Source organism: Phoxinus phoxinus, assembly GCF_949152265.1.
Source record: "Phoxinus phoxinus genome assembly, chromosome: 24".
NCBI lineage: Eukaryota > Metazoa > Chordata > Actinopteri > Cypriniformes > Leuciscidae > Phoxinus > Phoxinus phoxinus.
Genome location: NC_136899.1, coordinates 22,283,306 through 22,303,880, shown reverse-complemented (window position 1 = coordinate 22,303,880; position 20,575 = coordinate 22,283,306). Strand labels below are relative to the sequence as shown.

Genomic DNA, 20,575 nt, shown 5'->3' with positions numbered 1-20,575 from the left:
AATAAAGATACAATGGAAACAAAAGGAAAACACAAAACGAAAAACACAAAGGAAAAACAAAACAAACAAATAACCCCAACCCATGGTATGTCCCCGTATACTATGTGTCTTTAACGTCTATGTGTAAGCATCCAAAATGTACCCCAATCATCTAAGAAAAGAAAAAACTAATAAGTCTTCACCGATGCCTTGACTCGTTAAGTAAGTACTTAACTACTTCAAGTTCCCGGCTCCAAAATAATAAACAAAAATAAACGTTGATGTTAAAGGATCCTATCCCTTGGGGTTGAAAATCAGTAAACGGGTGTTCATTGTTTGTGAGGTTGTGTTTTGTAAGTAATGTAGCATGTGTAAAATCTCTTATTTTACTCCTTATGTCCCATTCTCGGTTTTATCCATTTGTTCATCAAAGGAACATTTCTAAAGTTATCTTTAATTTAAATAATGAATTTATTTATCCCCTGTTATCCAGACCTCTCTTGAGTTAGCAAAAACAATCTTCATCCTTAACAACACCATGTCTTATAATTGTCCAAATGCCATGTCTAATGATCTGCAAAAGTGAAAACTATGGTAGACATATTAATTCACATATGATTCAGGATCTAATACTTTAGACAATGTTGTCCATAAGGCAACTAACATTATATTTCTAAAATAAATGAACAATGTTTGGTTTAGTCTCCACAGAATTAATGACAATCACCCTCATGGTCTCAGCTAGCTCTTGAAAACTCCTTCCCATCAGCTCTTTTTTAAATAATCTCCTCCTCAGGGTGTTCCCCTGGCATAGTTATATCAAGTTATGACACTTGTCACATCCAAGGAATGCGGTTTCTGGTGATCAGGCATTGGAGAGCTCACATTTTTGGGCAGACTGCTGTAACCCTCAATGATGCTGTTGGCCTAACAAACATCTGCTCAACCATACCCATCTCACATAAACACCCCCCTTCAGGGTAGGTGCCCAGTGGCGGTGACACCCTGCCTAGGAAGTCCTCCGTTGGCCATTAGAGAATCATGCCGTCTTTGAGAAATCACCTCATGCTCACTGCAACCGCTCTTTCCCATTAGGAAACTGTAACAGGTATTTTCTGGAGCTCAGGAAAGTTTATTCAAGACCCATCAGAGCCATTTGGAATGCCTAATAGTGTAAACATATGGAGACAAATTAATGACAGTATTTAATCACCAAAATCCATTCGACATCTTCAAACATCAATATATCAATGCTGAGTTTATACTCAGTGAATCTAGTTATTACAACCGTCCATTAAGTGTAATGTTCTGTTACATCAACAACCGGTACCATCCGCCCTGTACATGGTGAAGACAAAGATGAGACAAAGAAGTTACTGGTCATGGGATAAACAAATAAAAAATGCTCACCTCTATCATTCAAGGTAGATTATCTTTTCTTAAAACATTTAACTCCCAATTAAATGTATCATTTCTTTTAAAATCTCTGTGTCTATAATCTCCAACTGAGACACTGTGCTGTACTTTGAATAGCTTGTTACTTATGCCACAGGCTCAAATATCAGAATCTAACTGACTTTGAATGAGAGAAAGACTGAAAGAAAGTCCAGAATGCCTCAGAGTAATTCTGCATTTTCATAACTTTTATAATTTCATTCTACTGACTTTTTACTCTGACTCAGTCAGAAATGACATGTTTTCCCAAATAAACATCTCTGTTAATTTTTTTCCTTATATATTTTCCAACTCACATTCTTTTGGAGTCATTATCTATAATTGTTCATCAACTTCTACTTGTCAATTAACTATACAACTATTATCATAGATCTTTCCTCAAAGTAATTCCTTAACTTTAATCTTATGATCTTATTTTTTATCTCTTGTTCTTTTCAGACAAAAACTAAAATTTTGTAACGTTAAACAATTATTTACTTTTAAACCAACATTAACACCAGAAATTTCTGTTCAAAAGCTTAGCTTGTTTCTGTTCTTCTCTCAAATACCCCGAAGATAATGTTTTGCTATACAATTACTTTCGGTCATTTTACCACTCTCTGTGTATACTAGAGAAGCAACAGGCTTTCTATTTATATCTCTGTGTGTCTGTGTGTAAAGGAGGGTATAGATTCCAAAGGAAGGGGCTGCTACTCCGTTCTCTCTCAGTTATCTTTTTCCTTCCTTTTCAGTTTAACTCAAATCAGTTTCTTTTTCCTTCTTTATTATTTTTTTATCTCAGATTAATTTATTTTAATTTTCTTTTTCTTTAAGTTTAACTCAGATCAGTAACCTCAAATATTTGAACAGCTTTACGGTCAAAATAAGAATACCCGCGATCCTAGCTAGTTACAAAGGGCTCCTTTAATACTTGTATTACTTCAGCGTGTTACAATGTTTTAGATATTAATCTGCCATCGTTTTTACAGTATCGCCACACTTAACCGCTTCTGTCAATCAAGTATCGCTTGTCACACTTTCCTCGTCTCCTTCTGAGATCGAATCTTCAAGTGTGTTGGATATGTTTTAGGGATCTGCCATCGTTTTAAACAGTCCCGCCACAGTCCAACCACGTGAACAGTCGTAATCAAGCAACTTTTCTAGCTTAACCGTCTTATAGCTAATTCTCCCAAATGACTAAATGGCCTTTTTTCTAAAAAAGATCCATCTCCATCCCAGCATATCAAATATTGTTGGAGGATTACTTTTCAGAGAAACTTTAATAAGTCAAATTAAATTGAATTACTTAATTTAATTCAATTTTTTCTTAATTTTAATTGTTTTAATTTATGTCTGACACATATATTCTTTGGCTACACATCTGGTACTTTAAATAACACAGTTCTTTTAAGCAGTCTCAGTCAATGTCTCAAATCATCAGGCAGACTTAAACTTTTTTAGAATAGAAAAAGTCTTACCTGGAATGACTGAGACAAATGCCTGAAGATGCGATCCTGTTCGTTCGTGACGCCAACTGTAGATTCTAAAAATCATGCTTCCCCCATAATTGTTAAATCACGGAAGCTACACCTGATATCTTGCCAAGAGATTTATTATTTGAACATGTGTCATGTGTCAGACAGAGAGAAACACAGGCATATAAGAATAAGGCTACATGAGAGAAGGTCTTCATTCTAGATTTCTCTATTCCCCATTATCTATCTTCTCACCTCATCATGCTAGATGTAAATGGTTTCTGGGTTTCTCCTTCCTTACCCCATAATCTCTATGTTTCCTCCTTCCTCTCACCCCCTCATCATGCCTTAATGCTTCTCTGAGTTGGTACAGTAAGATTCAGCTTATATACATCACAGAGAGACTTACAACTTCCTTGTAAGGTAGAAAAACATATTGCTTATGTTTAAAGATGGAATGTCTACCTAATGCACATGGTCAATCCACTATCCACATTAAGAAACTATTTCTTCAGTGTATACATTAGTGGTGTATACATTAGTGTTATACAAATGGTACATTTGCATCAGTTGAAACATTCATTCTCCTTGCAAAGAACATACGAACTGTACACATTTGAAGTATCATCATCATTGGAACATCTCCGCTAAGTGAACATTGCATACCTCTAAGCAAAATATAACTTTACCATAACTCTACTAGCTCTCTGCTCAGCACACATGTACAAACATAGTCTGACTTCACAAAATACATTATGAAATTATAAAGAAAATTAATAAAGAAAAATAATACTAAAAAATAACATTAAACAGTCAATTTTCAGTCTTCAGAGTCTTTTTAGTGAATGGCAGGGTTTTGGAAAACCTCATGAGTCCTAAATATCTTCAGGTTTTCAAGGAATACAGCCCTGGAATTGTAGTGTTTCTACGTCAGACATTTACTCTTTATTTTTTTCTCTTGATTATCTTTTGTCAGAAAAACTGCTTGTACTTACTGTTGCAACGGAGGAGACGGAAGGATTCCACCGTTTCATGCAGTCTGCAAACTACTTCAACTTCAACGTGAAGGTAAGATTTATTTCACACTTAATTTATTACACACACACACACACACACACACACACACACACACACACACACACACACACACACACACACACACACACACACATCACTGCTTCTCACCTGGGTGCTTAATTTTTAAACTCGTTCACAACATGCGGGTAGATGGAGGTGGGATGGTAGTATATGACTGAGCTGCTGTTTGAACTGACACATGCTGAGTGCAGGTGTTGGGGATGGGAGAGGAGTGGAAAGGAGGGGATGTCGGTCGGTCCATTGGTGGAGGCCAAAAGGTTCGACTGCTGAAGGAAGCCATGGAGTCTCTGAGTGACCAAGAGGACTTGGTGGTCTTGTTTGTGGACAGGTAGGTGTGCTTGTCAATTGCCTGTTGAAAAAAAGACGGTTGGATGATATTTATCTGGCCATGGAGCTGGTTTCTTTTAGTAGATTGATGGGTTTGATATACAGTTTTTGAGAACTTTTCAGATGGTCTGGCTATCAGGCTATACACTTTATATTGATAGATAAGTGACCTTGTAACTAAGGTCAACTACCAATTATTAGAGTATTAGTAGACTGATGGTCCCCAACAGACATTCTCAATATAGGTAACTTTGCAAGTACATGTTAACTAATCCCGAGTTCACACTGCACAATTTTAGCCCCGATTTTCACTCACCAACAGGTTTTGAGAGATTGCCGACAAATCCCGAAATCATAGGCAAATCGGTGCTCATTCACGCGGGTGACAATCACGCAGTGTGAATTATCAAAGACGCTAAAGCATGGCATGCTAAATATCTGGACCTGTTGGCGATTCAAAATCCTGTTGTGTGAATGTGTTCTGACTGAAAACTACATCGGCAATGACCTACAGCCAATGAGAGAGCAAGATACAGGGCAGCGGGATGTTTGGGGAGGAGTTATAGACTAGAATATCAGTATTTTAATAGAGATATGTACAATTATATCAAACAGAAACAAAGCACAAACATTTGCTTGACCAGCAGCAACATCAGCACATTACACAATTATTTATTTACCCCCAACTCTCTTTGTAGAACACACAATCGCTCCCCGCGACTCCCCAACCATTTCCTCCTGCATAATCTGTTTTTATTTTTCTCCTTTTCGTTGAAAATCAGCGCACAGACAATTTGGATCGCAAGCTTCTTGCGGGCTATAATTTTTAATAACAATTTCAGTCTTGCGCGAGAACTCCGGTCTCACGCACGCATGATCTTTGTTTGGTTGTGAAACGTAGTTTGCGGACCAGACAGAAGTTGTCGGCGATTCTTTCTTTTGTAAAGTCATGCAATGTGAAACCCCCTGTCGCCGATACATTGTGCAGTGTGCACACAGCAGCTACTGAATGTTACCCCAAATAGTCGGGCAGTGTGAAAAAGAACTGTGATCTGACTCTGCCTTATTCTACTTACTGTATCCTTCCTTACCCTAACAGTCTACTAATATTCTAATGACATGTTAGTTAGTTGATATGAATTTGCAAAGTTACTTATAGTTTGTAGAATGTATACTACTGTGTACTGTCAAAAGTGTAACCAATGTTACATCATGAACTTGAACATTAACAACTTTAAAAGTTTGAGATGCTTAGCCAAGATGTACAGTTGGTGTATTGTAAAAAAAAAAGATCACACACTAAGGCCCTGTTTACACATACATGGTTATTTTGAAAAACTGATATATTTCCCTCCGTTTGTGCCCTTCGTTTACACGCAAACGGAGAATTCGCCTCTGAAAACGATTCTTTCTAAAAACTCCGGCCAGAGTGGAAATTTTGGAAAACTTTGCATGTAAACTGAGAAAAACTGAGTTTTAGGCACCCGACGTCACAGTATGTGACTATTTTGGGGATTCTGATTGGCTAACGTGGGCTTGAGCTTCTCGTTACACTGTCACCTACAGGTTTGGCATGCCATTCACGGCATATACATGGGTTCCTGTAAACGAACACTTTTCTGAAAGCTCAAAGGTGTCCACGATGTTATTTTTGAAAACTGAGAGGGGTGAAATTTCCGTTTATGAAAATAGCCATCCACGTGTAAACGTAGCCTAAATCTTGGGTTAATTATTATTTTTTTGAACTAGTTAAAGACACGTTTAACCTTGGGTAAACAAAAAATTAATTGAAATTTTGAAAGTGGGTTTAGCACCGCTTTAGATTCTACATTATGAAGCCTTTGACAACCCTAAACTGCATTGTATGGCAACTATTAATACTGGGTAAAATATGAACAATCTGAAACATGAAGCAAGACAGCCTAAGATTAAGTGTTAAGGATTAATAAACTTTGTTTACAATTCATGTGTGAAAGGCCCATAAATGGTATCAGATTTACTACACAGTAAAAATACTGGTCCACATACCAGAGACAGAAAAGGTTCCAAAATCCAGTTCTCTATGTGGGGACGAGCTGTGAATAGACTCTAATCTGCCATAAAATGCTTACTACTTACTTTGCCTCAATACTTACTATAATTATTTACCTAGTAATTACCTGTAATTTAAAGTAAATTACGCCCAGCAAAAAATATAGTCTTGATAAAGGCAAAATACCTGGCTAAATATATAGTAGCTTTTCATCAACTATAACAAATGTGTCATAAGTGTAAATGCATATCCTTTTCCACCCATCTCAGTAAGAGAAATCTTACATTATCATTTACAGTTCAATGGGAAACCTCAAGACTCTGTGTGAAGGCAAAACGGTCGGGAATTTGTTCAACAATTTTGTAGACCTACCTTTCAAACAGGCTCTTGCAGAAATGGTGGCGTTTTGCTCAATTTATGCGAAACAACCATAATAAATTGCACGTTATTTAACTTCAGCATTCAAGGGAAATTACAGCATGTCAATTTATAATGAAAGTGTGGCGAGATTATTATTATTTTTTTTTGCTGTGCAGATCTGGGTGTGTTCTACAGAATTGTGAGTTATTATTATCATCACAAAGTAGAAAAAGATTAGTATTTGAAGTCAACTTCACGCTTACCTGCCACGTGCCGTTTTATCAAGGGGTCATTTATATAAATCACCTCAAATCGAATCAAGTTCTTATTGCAGAACTCTCTGAACTCTGAAGCAGCTATTTATACACACCCATATCTGGAATTACACATATTTCTAGGTCTCCTAAACAGCTCAGAGTTCAGAGAAGTTTAGAATAACATTCAGGGCCGCACGTTAGTGAATAGCTAGCCTTGTGTATAAGCTAAACATTTAGCGAAGTAGCTAGCAAATCAGAGTTCTGGGTTCCTTTGAAATATATTTTACAGTATTATTTCCTTTACAGGTGTAGTTGAGACCATTTTGCCACATTAAAGCTGTGTCACATATTCCAGAGATTAATTTTAAGTCATGATAGAAAAAAGTATAATGATTTGTGTGCACAGGTGTTCCCCAGACGAGAGGAAACCATGGTGCCTCCCTCACAGTTTACTTCCTCTGATGACATTTATAGTTACTAACGTTACCAGGCATATTAATAGTGTCTGAAATAGAAGACTAACATGCCTAAGAAATGCCCTCCACTCCCTTCCAGCAGTTCAATGAAAACAGACACAGCTGATTAAATAAACTGGACGGGGATTAGCAAACATAATTTGCGCAACTGCTTGATAATGTCTTAAATGTGAAAATCGCTGATCCGTTGGGACGCTTGGTGAACATAACAATTTACTTCTTTTCCCTGTTTAGTTATGACCTCATCTTTGCTGGTGGACCTGAGGAGATTCTCAGAAAGTTCCAGCAGACCAATCATAAGCTGGCGTTCGCTGCTGAGGGAATCATCTGGCCAGATTCTCGACTGGTAGAGAAGTATCCTTCTGTCCGGAGTGGGAAACGCTTTCTTAACTCTGGAGGTGTGTAAAAATGGGAATGGAAAATAGGAAAGTTGCTTCATAGTTACTCATAATGGTTTATCAGATGAGCCCAAAGCCTTTTTATTATTGAGATTCCTTCAGTTTGGTTCAATTGGATTTCTACAGCTCTTATATTCTATCAAAACAGTATGAGGGCATTTACATGTGCTATCTTATACTGATTATGCTAAATAACCAAATAAAGGTCATTATGTAAATGCCTTAATCAATATTATTTTTCAACGGAAAGGCATAAACACATGGAAACCACACATGCAAGCTAGTAACATTTCTGTTAACTTGAATATAGTGTTTCAGACATAATTCTTGGTATCACAATCACGATGCTGCATTTACATGATATTTTTTAAGTCATAAATGTGCTTGAGCTCACCAATTTTGGTATAAATAAACAGACTTTTGCATATAACAGGTCAACATCTGATTGGCACACATTGTTGGCTTTTACCCTCATTTCTGCATGTAAGCACCTTTACTGCCAATCTGGTAACTTATTCATTGTGTACACATCTTATATTTTTATGTCAAAACCTGACGATTTTCTTGTTGTTTTATAGATATTCACTTTCACTAATCAGCATTTTGTAAACACTTTTTGCATTTTGCAAATGTAAAAACCAAACCATTCAAGTACGTTTTTATCTTTAATGCATCATCCAACATGTGTCAAACACACTGTTACCACAAGGGGCGCTATAAAGACCAGTGTGAAATAGGTTATGTTTAAGAAACAGTTAAAGACAACTTTGCTGAGAAAGTTAGGCTAGTTAAACGGTTGACATGTACTGTATATAACAGGCTACCTGAATCTGAATTCTCTTTAAGATTGTGCACAGTTAATTTGTGCAACTGTTTAGTCTGTAAACATGCTATTGGTTCTTCACAGCTTGTAATACCTTATGGTTTACATTCTTCAACATCCCATGTTATTTATACACATGTTTGCATGTTTTTCTTGTGTGTTTGGGAGGTCAGTCTTCAAGAATTCAACTCAGGCAGCATATCACTGGAAGACTTTATGCACATGAGGTCATGGCCAGCTGCCATTCAGCCGTATCATCACAGTGCAGTTTGCCCCGGACGCTTCTGTGTGGGTTTGTTTGGTCTGGTAGGATTTAGAACAACGCAAGGAGGGTGATTATAGAGAGCGAAGTACAAACAGTGGAATTTCATTATCTGTATAATATGATAGAGAAAGTGTTTTCTGTGTAAACTGCCAAGCGGCGGCCACTCACCCTGTGGAATTTCCTGAGGGCCACCAGGCATAGTGGACTATTCATACAGGGGTCTTCATGAATGGTGCATTCATTTGAGTGTGTGTACGTGTGCATCCATCCATCTTTCTCAGATTGTCCATTGAAGAACAGTAACGTCAGCCCCTCTGTACTCAAAAAACCCTGTGGTCATTGCTCGTCTACACTTTGTAGTCCTGATTCTTTCTATTTTCATCTGGTCAATTACTGCTTTGACTGCAGTGGTCACTTCATCTTGTGTAGTGTCCTTTCAGGGCGTTGAGCCTGTGTCATTAACAGGACAAGTTTGTTTGTGTTGGACTTCCTGTTCGATTGCCTGTACATCCAAAATTGAAGGTTGGTTTTATCCCTTCGGCTGCTCCGTAGATTGCGGTGACTACTGTTTTGTTTCAGTTGGACCAGAAATGCCATGTTGACCAGTGCGTTTGTGGAAATAAGAAAGACTGCATTGCACAGCTCGTCTCTTTCTGATCATCCCTTATGTTGCCCAAATTCATGCTTCTTGAAGCTAGAGTTGATTTGATCTGTGGGAAAAAAACAAGCTGGATTCTAAATTAAAACCACATGTCATAATGCATTACATCTGGCTTCAGCTATTGCTTTCGAACCTGGGCATTATGTCAAGGGTTTTACTTTATTGCACTGTAATAAAACAATATTCATGTCACCACATCTGTGGTGACCGCCTTCAGACTAAGAATATCAGCTAATTTAGCGAATGAACTGACATGTAAATCATATTTGCTTGAAAACTTGCCTTGTTTATCTTCTTTTGGATTCTAGCGGATTGGTGATTAATTGAAAGATCCCTCAAGTCTCGATTTCCAGTAAAATCATTTGAGGTGTGATGGTGCCTTCTGAACAGATTTGTACAGATTCCTACTAAAGCCACTGGCAACATCAATTTGAAGTGTTTTAAATGGTTTTCAGATCAGCCTTTTAATGTAAGCAATAGAAAAAGGTTATTAGGAATTAAAAATGTCTAGGGCGGTAACTTAAAATAGTTCCTAATTCCTGCGGAATGATGGTATCTAAAACTGCACAGAGGCCAATGTGAGAACCAAGCCCAACAATTTTTAACTGCGGTTAGAGCTTTAAGAAAATGATGAGAAATCCTTATGCAGGTTACTATAGGAACACAGAGAGGCAGCACATATGCTGATCAGAGTCCTCCGTCCTGAGTAGATGTAGAAAGTCTGTGCCATCTGAGGTTAGACGTGGCCACACAACACTTGTTGCTTGTTGGTCAGATACTTCTGCCAGACTTCCCACTGTTTTGAGGGTTTGAGGAACCGCACCAGAATTGGGAGTGAGATTTAAGATTCTCAGAAAGGCATAATTGAAATTGGAATTGTTATGTCCAGACATCCCATAATGTCAACGCTTCACACATATCTTTTACATCCTATACTTTCTTTTACAACATAGACAGTCCATAAAACAACCAATGTGATGTCTTTCACAGGCTTTATTGGCTATGCTCCATACATACAGAAGATTATGAACCAGTGGGACCTTCATGATAACGATGATGATCAGCTATTCTACACGAAGATCTACGTGGATCCACTTCAGAGGGTCAGTGAAGAAACAAGCCTTAAGGCACTCTGCGAGAACACAAATGTGTTTGTAACTTGACCACATGCACTTATAAAACGCTTACAACCATATCATACCATTCAAAAGAAAACAAACTGGTTAAAAATACGAAACTATAAACAGTTTACACAAGGACAAAGGTTACACCGTCACTTTTACACAAACTCAAGTGTGTTCTCTTCTTTATTTTAGGAAAGGCTTAATATGACCTTGGACCACAAGTGTGAGATTTTCCAGAATTTGAATGGAGCAGTGGGTGAGTCAATCCAAGATGCTGCGTAAAACTTGCTATTAAACACAATTAGTTTTTTTTTCATATATTGCATCATACTGGTGAATAAAGGGTTGATCATCAAAAATCTGGGTTACTCTGGGTCCGAGCCCGGAGCCCTCCCCCGGACAGCACACCAAATACTTATTTATTTATTTATAAATATTTACTATGATCTGATTAGTGTGAACTTGTGAAACTGCCAGTGTGAAAGCACTCACACCTTTTGTTCTACAGACACCTCAAATGATGTGGCCTACTTGAGAAGAGGTGTACAAAATCTAGTCTCAGTGCCCAGACTTACAATTTTTTGCCTGCTGGGCAATAAATTAGTGCCCACTGCCCAAACTTACACTTTTTACCTACTGGGCAATACAACATATCAAAGATATGTAATACAAGATATCCATGGACTTACTGAATGTAAAAATGAAATTATCCATTTTATTTTTTTATTTAGATGAAGTTTTCCTGAAGTTTGGGACAGAACGAGTGCGAGTGAGGAACACTGTCTACAACAGTCTGCCTGCGGTTATCCATGGAAATGTGAACACCAAGGTAAATATCAATGAATAATGCAAACAGTGTAGAAAATAGACCTGGATCAGAATACCTGCAGTTTTCTGTGTGCTTAATGTAATGTCTTCATGCACAGCTTCTAACAGATATTGAGGACTTGAAAGTGTTCTGAACGTAGGTTTAATGGGTTTTTCAATTGGCACTTGAAGTGTCATTCAAACTGTGTCCCTCAAAGGAAATTAACTTCCAAAACAAAATGTCTTATTAATTTTCATTGATTATGTAGGTAAAGGTATGCACCTTCTGCAGTTGCTTGCATTTAAACAGAACAATATTTCATCTACATTCATTCATGTTCCTGGAAACTGATAATATATTCCAGTAGAACACTACATGAGTTATTTTCAAAATGATGACTGCAATTGTACAGTTAGTGACTAAATGCTAGACAGTCCTTTGGCTGGAATATCACAGTCATTGCCCAACTTTCTCAGCCTTGCTGTAGAGTTTGACATTTTAGCAGGATACCTGGGTGATAGTGTAATCTCAAGCCTGTAGAGCTTTTCCATCTGCGCCTCAGTGACAGATTAAACAAACACAGCACTGTGTGGAGACATCTTCTAATATCCAACCATCTGTGCTGTTTCTAATGAATAATCATCCATCCAGAGCTCACCCTTATGCTCTTTGATTCATTCAAGCTGCCCCATGTCCGTCCCTCATGATCTCTCTGATCTCCAGTGTCTTTAACATGCCCTGGGGAATACAGATGTTCTCGTAAATACTAAAACAAGGTCCAATAAAAGTAACAAGGCTTAAGGATACACAGTAGTAGCTTACAACCAGAACATGAAGTCAGCGGCTTGGTTTATAGCCTCTTTTCATTTGGAATCAGTGAGCAATATCAATTTTCTGTCAGCAATGTTTAAACAGTTGACCTCACAGCACTTGAGGTCATGACCTGTGTCTCCAAGGGGTTGTCTGTCTTAGCAGTCAACAATAAATGTTAAATTATCTAAAACCAACTAACATGGGGCGAATAAGAAAGACTGCATCTGGATACCATCTGTAATGTGGTTGAGGCTGGATTGAATTGAAGATCCCCTCCTTACAATTACGTTCTAACTTCCTGTAATCGAAAACAGCATGACAAGAGTGTGCAGTTGTCCTGCCAAAATCTGTATCCAGCAGTCAGTGAACAAATTAACAAGGAATATGGGCTTGCGTCAAAAACTCAAATCTTTGGCACATGGACAGTTTTAAATTAAGGTGGAATATCACTTAACAAATACCCAATTGTATATGAAGGCAAGTCGTTTTAGTTAGAAACATGTTGTCATTGTATCTTGACAGATTCCCCTACTTCTAATTTTCATGACAGTAGTCTTCTGTTTCTGCGTTACAAATATACAGCAGTGATAAATGTTTGTCAGTGTAAATAATATTTGATCTGGGGTCCCATGGGCTTCACATGCATGCCTTTATCTCACCAATCAAAAATAAATATTTAAGGTTTACTCTTTCAGCAAAATTTGAGGCAACCTGTTTATGGTAACACGTAAATGTCATTATCCTAAACTAAGATAAAAAGAGGCGTTTCCCCACAAGCCAACACACAAGAACAAGAACATTATTTCTTTCAACACAGTTAATCTGCTTGATCAATCACACTGTTTAAATACAAAACGACCACCAGATGAAAGTTTTCCCACCCTGCGATGATGTCCAAGCTGAGATGCAAAACTCGTTCTTTAATGTGTGTTGTGTTATACATCTAAAGTAACCGTCCAGGAATAATTATAGTTCTAGCTACAGTAGGTCATGAAAATTTGACAGCAGGATTCATTTTTGGGTTTTTGTCCTAACCAAAATTGGATTTAACTACTACAGGCTGGGCTGGAATATGGGTGAACATTTCCAATCCTGGAGCTTAGATCATCCGGACCATGTAGAATAAATATTAAAAAAAAATTTTTTTGAATAATTTCAACATTTTGAAATGTATTATAAAATAAATAACCAAACTAAAATGACTCTTTTTCCACAGATATACTTGAATTACTTGGCCAACTACATCCCCAATGTGTGGAACTATGAGCGAGGCTGTACCATCTGTGACCAAGACATGGTGGATTTGTCTCAGCTTAAAGTGAGTCATCCAATGAAAGCCACAGTTGCTGTTTTTGTTCATTTTCCTCTCAGCACCAGAAAGTTATGTCCTAAAACTGCCATTTAAAACCATGAAACATTTCCAACACTATTAATACATGTTTGTATATGTCAACTGTTTTTTGTTTTGTTTAGTTTTTTTCACTTTGAGATAAGGTTAAAAAAAGCGTGGCATGGGAATTTGGTGTTGTTTCCAACAATAACATGAATCCTAAGCACCCTATGTGCCTTTAAACACTCCTAAAATGATTTTAAATGCCCATGAGGAGCCACTTGAGGAAGAGGAAGTTGTACACTGCTGTGGTGCAGGAAATGGCTTTTGGTTTTAGAACAGTTTCACTTACTGGGGTGTTGCTGTCAACCAGACCTCTCTTTAGCGGGCATCTCAATGTGGGGTTTTATCCACAGGGCAACATACAGCGGTTGTCCTGAAAATTTGTCGTAGGGTTCAGCTAAGGTTGGCGAAAAGGACTTTGAGTTCTATACATTAAGCTTGAGTTTAAGCTTGAGTTACTGATTCAGAAATAACACATGTCTGCTTGTAGTACTTGCCTGTGCAAAATTCACTACAATGTTGGAGCTGAACATTTTTGGTTATCAGCATTTCCTAACACACTGCTAATGTTTGTGAACATTATCAAAGTCACAATGAAACGGAATCAGCAACAGATATTTCTTTCTGCATTGTGATGTACATTTGAGTAGTATCACTTTACAATAAGGTTCCATTTGTTAACATAAGCCAACTACATCAGTTAACATGAACTTACAATAGCATGTATTAATCTAATTTATACATTATTAAAATATAAAGTCTGTTAATATTATTTAATGGACCTGAGCTAACATCAACTAACAATTAACAGTTGTAAACGTGACAACAACAACAACAAAAAAGTAAATACTGTAACAAATGTATTGCACATTGTTAACCCTCTGGAGTCTAAGGTGTTTTTGGGGTCCTTGAGATGTTTTGACATGACCTGATATTTGTATTTTTTTCAGTTGCTTATAAACATATTAATGGCAAAGGTGTAATTACACTCTATTTAGCACGAACATGTCTATCATAATATGTGAGCAACATGCATGTACATGTTTGCATTTTTGAGAGAATATTATTTATGCGTGGTTATTCAAAAAACTCAAACTTAAATGTTCTGATATAAGACCACAAACGACAAACTTCACATATTCCCACAATACTTTTGACTAATGGGTGCTGTCGGCTAAAGTGTTTACTTTAAAATGATCTGAAAATCATCCGGGCTAATCGTTCACATTAAACAAAAGATTGATTTAAATTTTGTAAGACACTTTTTGTTTGGAAAGGCAATATGCAGGTGGGCGTGAATGATCCAACAAGGTCATGAATAATGTCCTCATTCCCACCTGGAGACAAAGAGCTGCTAATGCTGCATACTAATGAGCAATTCATAGGTGTCACTGAGCCACAAGATGCAAAGACAACACACACACACATATATACACACACACACACATATATATATATATATATATATATATATATATATATATATATATATATATATATATATATATATATATATATAATAATAATAATAATAAATTTTATTTGTAAAGCACTTTACATTTGACACCAAATCTCAAAGTGCTACAGTAAAAAATAATTAAAAAAAAATTTAAAAATCAATACAGTATACAATAAAAGCACAACATGTTAAACGACGGGGCTAAAAACAAGCATTAGCTGTTAAAATAAGCCTGTGTAAAAAGATGGGTTTTTAGCCCTTTTTTAAATGTGTCCACTGTTTGAGGGGCCCTGAGGTGGTCTGGGAGGGCATTCCACAGAAAAGGAGCAGCAACTTGAAAGGCCCTGTCGCCCATTGTTTTGAGCCGTGTCCTGGGCATGACCAAACGGTGCTGTTGGCCTGACCGGGTTCTGGTTGAAGAGGTTGGAGTGAGCAGCTCAGTAAGATAAATGGGGGCCGCACCGTGCAGACAGTGATGTGTTTGAAGGAGGACCTTATATTTTATGCGGGACTGGATGGGTAGCCAGTGCAGTGAACGGAGGATGGGGGTGATGTGCTCATGTTTTCGCACCCCCATCAGGACCCTGGCAGCGCTGTTCTGAACATACTGGAGCTTTTGAAGGCTCCTGCCAGGAATCCCGATATATATATATATACTGTACATACACACACACACACACACACACACATACACATATATATATATATATATATATATATATATATATATATATATATATATATATATATACACACACACACACACACACATACATATATATATGTATATATAACTACAGAATTGGTTCAGAGTTGGAAACAGCTTGAAAAAAAGTGTATTTTTCCCCAAACTGTGTATGCTTGCAAATTCTATAATATCCAAGGTAAACATTTCTAGTAATTGTGCAGTTAATTCTCATTCGTATTTTCAGAAAGTTTTGGATAGGCTATCCTCTCCCCAAATTTGTCACTAATAAAACACAAAAATAATTTAAAGACAAGGCTTATATTGATATTTTAAGATTTTGTTTGCACCTTGTAAATTAGGTTTTGATGTGGCAGTAAAAAAAATATAATCTATCCAAAACGAAATGTTGTCTTTCATATTTAGTCTGTAACATATTGTCTTTTATAGGCTAATATATATTAGGGCATAAATGTTAATTTGCAGTTTAATATGTTGTTTATCCAAAGACATTTTATTTCAACGTATTCAGTCGATTTTTACTCATCTCAGTAGGCAATATAGATAGTTTCATTCACACACAGACACGCGCGAGATGTAGTAGCTAAACAGCAACATGCACATGTGCCGTTCATTCATTCAAACACAGAAACGCGCGAGCTGGAGTAAACAACAGCATGTGCCGTTCATTCATTCAAACACAGAAACGCGATTCAAATTTGAACAGTCTTTTGCGGTTTACAGACACCATTTCATATCGCGATTAGAACAAAGCACTTACTGATGATCTGCAGCTGGATCCGTTGTTCGGCTACTCCAGCACGTTTGAGGTAAAATTTCCAGGATTATCACGATATTATTATTCCTCACAGCGAGTGTGTTGTCCAGCTGTTGTGGGCGTTGACTGATTTGCATGTGTTGCTTCAGATCATCTGCGTTTGAATAGCGCGCGCTCTCCATGGGCGTGTCACATTAGCGGAGTAATGAGGTGCCAGAACGATAATGAGACCGGCTGATTTCTCGCTCTTTATATATAGATTACATAAACAGAGAATATTTATTTTAGTTTTGAATTAGATAATTTAAAACTACACACTTAAATGATTACAGAGATATATAGCTCATGTCTGAGTGAATAGTATTCGCTGAGTTTTGTTTGAGTTTAGAGAAGTGCTTCAGAAAAAAAGTTCACGGAGACGGAGAGGCAGAAAGCACTCCCTGTTTGTTTACTTTATTTTACAAAAGCACAATGTTTTATTTCGATTGTAAGTGGACACATAAAAAAGTAGACATTTAACAGCTTATTTTTTCATATTTCTTAAGGCTGTATGACCAAAACTGACAGAGTATTTTAGGTCTATTTTGCTGCTATGTAAAAAAAAACGAGCAAAACGCGCCCGCGCGTTTGCCGACCTCAGGGGGTTAATTAAAGAGATAGTTCGCCCCCCAAAAAATCACCCTCAAGTTGTTCCAAACCTGTATGCATTTCTTTATTCTGTTGAACACAAAATAAGATATTTTGACGAATATGGGTAACCAAACAGTTCTGGGGCACCATTGACTTCCATAGAATGGAAAAATAAATACTATGGAAGTCGCTCTTAGGAGCTCAGGTAATTAAAGCGTGGTACCGTGATAGGTTGCCACCTGTGCATTCGGGAAATTCCCTCACTACTAAATATTCCACGGTCAACTGTTAGTGGTATTATAACAAAGTGGGAACAACAGAAACTAAAATCACAGAGCGGAGTCAGCGCATGCTGAGGCGCACAGTGCGCAGAAGTCGCCATCTTTCTGCAGAGTCAATAGCTACAGACCGCCAAACTTCACGTGGCCTTCAGATTAGCTCAAGAACAGTGCGTATACAGCTTCATGGAATGGACTTCCATGGCCGGGCAGCTGCATCCAAGCCTTACATCACCAAGTGCAATGCAAAGCGTCGGATGCAGTGGTGTAAAGCACGCCGCCACTGGACTCTGGACTCTAGAGCAGTGGAGATGTGTTCTCTGGAGTGACGAATCACATTTCTCTGTCTGGCAATCCGATGGACGAATCTGGGTTTGGCGGTTGCAAGGAGAAGGGTACTTGCCTGACTGCATTGTGCAAAGTGTAAAGTATCGTGTGGGTTTGTTTTTTTCTCTCTTAATGCGTCAGCATACCAATACATTTTGGACAACTTCATGCTCCCAGCCTTGTGGGGACAGTTTGGGGATGGCCCCGTCCTGTACAAACATGACAAAACAAGATTAATAAAGACATGCATGAGTGAGTTTGCTGTGGAGGAACTTGACTGGCCTGCACAGAGTCTTGACCTCAACCCGACAGAACACCTTTGGGATGAATTAGAATGGAGACTGCGAGCCAGGCCTTCTCGTCCAACATCAGTGCCTGATCTCACAAATGCGCTTCTAGAAGAATGGTCGAACATTCCCAAAAACACACTCCTAAACCTTGTGGAAAGCTGTCACATGTCTGTCCTGTCTGGTGATGCACATGGGTGTTTTGTTATTTTGGGGCCATGTGCTCTTGTCATTGTCCCCCTTGTTATCTGATTATTGGTTTAGTTGTCCCACCTGTCCTGCTCGTTACCCTCCTTGTTTGCCTCCCTATTTAGTCTTCCTGTGTTTGCTGTCCTGTGCTGGTTCGTTGTACATGTTACGTGTGTCTGTGCCTGTCCTGCCCTGTCCGTGTTGGATTTAGTTTCTGATTTCCTTTGTTGGTTTGTTTGTTTTATGTTTTATCTTTATTAAATATTAATTTCACTCCGCATTTGTGATTCCCAGAAGAGTTGAAGCTGTTATAACTTTAAAGGGTGGGCAAACTCCATATTAAACCCTACAAATTAAGAATGGGATGTCATTATAGTCCATGTGCATGTAAAGGCAGACGTCCCAAAACTGTTGGCAATATAGTGTATGTCTTGGACTGTCCGTCACAATTTTTTTTGAGTTTTTATCATCCTCCAGGCAGAGATTATAAATCCAATCACTTAGAAAATGAACACACTTTTCCTTATTTTACCTAATTAATCTGCATACAGTATGAGACATGTAATCAATGCTGTATTGTGAGTTTAGTCACGACTGATGGCATTGTTAGGCTCAATGCAAATGGAGTGAATTAAACCGCATCAAGGAATGGATCAACTATAATTGTTCTTAGTCTGTTAAGGGGAAAAGTGTGTAGAGATATAAGATATACTTGGGCTGTACCTTGCATTAAAGCACGGATGGCAAGAGCATTTTTCATTTCGGTCATTGACAGATGACTGGTCAAGTGAAACAAAAAGCCTAGTTTTAACCCATCAGATACATTTGATTTATTGCTAAAAAGCACTGGAAAGGCTGATGAGATGAGGCCCAGCCCAAAGTCTGTTGTTTGTCAAGGAAGTGGCCAGGTCGTGCCACTCTCATCTGCTCAGTGGTTTTGGGCTGGTTGTTGAATAAGGGACGAGAGTTCAAATTCTCACACTGCTTTTGCAGAGGTTGAAAGGGCCTTTTAAAGGAAACTGTCCTGGTCTAGACTCCGCAGAATCCCCTGTGTCTCCTGTTTATTCCCTGCTCTGCTGTCGGTAACAATTTAAAGACATTTGGCTCGATTCTAGGACACTCCCTTCAGGAACCCAGAGCCAAGGTCGGAACTGGGAAATTACATGGTGCCACTCAGCTCCCGTTTCATCTAGTGAGCTGTGTAGACTGGTCAAGAACCACAAAAGTAGTGGTGACCGATCCATGTAACCTTAAGCTCAATGTCATGGGAAAGAAGCTTCTACTTTCTCTAAGACCTCCAGCAGCGCTTCTTACTATGTGAGAAATAGGGCTGGATGGTATGATGGTACTGTTTATTATTTTGCTATACCATAATAAGTGTGTAGGACAGGACATATTTTCATTATTTACATGTGAGAGAGGAACATAAAGAAATGTGAAAATAGAGCGAAAAACAGCCAGGTTAAGGGAAATCTTATTTAGGGGCGTTATATAATTCAACTTATACGGTCACATGTGTGGTATAGGCTATTAGCTATTTTACTACTGTTTGATTTTAGTTTATCCTTTCAGAATTAATAATTGTTTCTCTTTGGAGTCTTTTGGTTTTTCATTTAAGTGTTACATAATATGAGACTGTTTTTGCAATGATAGTAGACTGTTTTGATAAATAACATCATCTTTTTTTTGCATCTATGAAATAAAGAGACAAAATAATCAAATTAGATTAAGTATCTTTTATTTTTCAAAGATTTAATTCACTGGTTTATTAAAAAAATAAGCATTACCACATGGTTATTAAGTATGCCTCTGTGTGTTAGCCCCGTGATGGATTGGCTATCCATCTTTCGGGAGAATGGCTGGAGGAACATGGTTATTAAAAAATACAAAATATTGAGTTTAATTTTCCAGCAAAATATTTATGTTGAAAAACACAATCACTGTGCAAGAAAATGTCTCCTGCTGTGATATTTTTTGGTTATACCGCCCACCCTTAGTGAAAACATTGTGAATAACTCAACTGCATGAACAAGTATTAATGTTTGACCAGACTTTTCTCTTTATCTAAACAGGACTTTCCACAAGTGACTGTTGGTGTATACATCGAGCAGCCAACTCCATTCCTGCCAGAGTTCCTCGAACGGATCCTAAATCTAGATTATCCCAAAGATAAACTGAATGTCTTTGTTCATAACAGTGTGAGTGTCTGGCTGACAAAG

The 20,575-nt window shown here is 37.8% G+C and overlaps 1 protein-coding gene across 2 annotated transcripts in view; it reads left to right on the top strand.

Annotated features, from left to right (window-relative positions):
• The window catches only part of plod2 (procollagen-lysine, 2-oxoglutarate 5-dioxygenase 2), a 49,417-nt gene that overhangs the window by 15,876 nt on the left and 12,966 nt on the right, over window positions 1-20,575 (top strand). For both annotated transcript variants that reach the window (XM_079601876.1, XM_079601875.1), the window contains exons 2-9: window positions 3,865-3,956; window positions 4,178-4,314; window positions 7,673-7,836; window positions 10,576-10,688; window positions 10,902-10,965; window positions 11,441-11,538; window positions 13,547-13,648; window positions 20,429-20,554. In XM_079601876.1, the coding sequence (XP_079458002.1) occupies window positions 3,865-3,956; window positions 4,178-4,314; window positions 7,673-7,836; window positions 10,576-10,688; window positions 10,902-10,965; window positions 11,441-11,538; window positions 13,547-13,648; window positions 20,429-20,554 (896 nt within the window). The remainder of the gene's footprint in view (window positions 1-3,864; window positions 3,957-4,177; window positions 4,315-7,672; window positions 7,837-10,575; window positions 10,689-10,901; window positions 10,966-11,440; window positions 11,539-13,546; window positions 13,649-20,428; window positions 20,555-20,575) is intronic.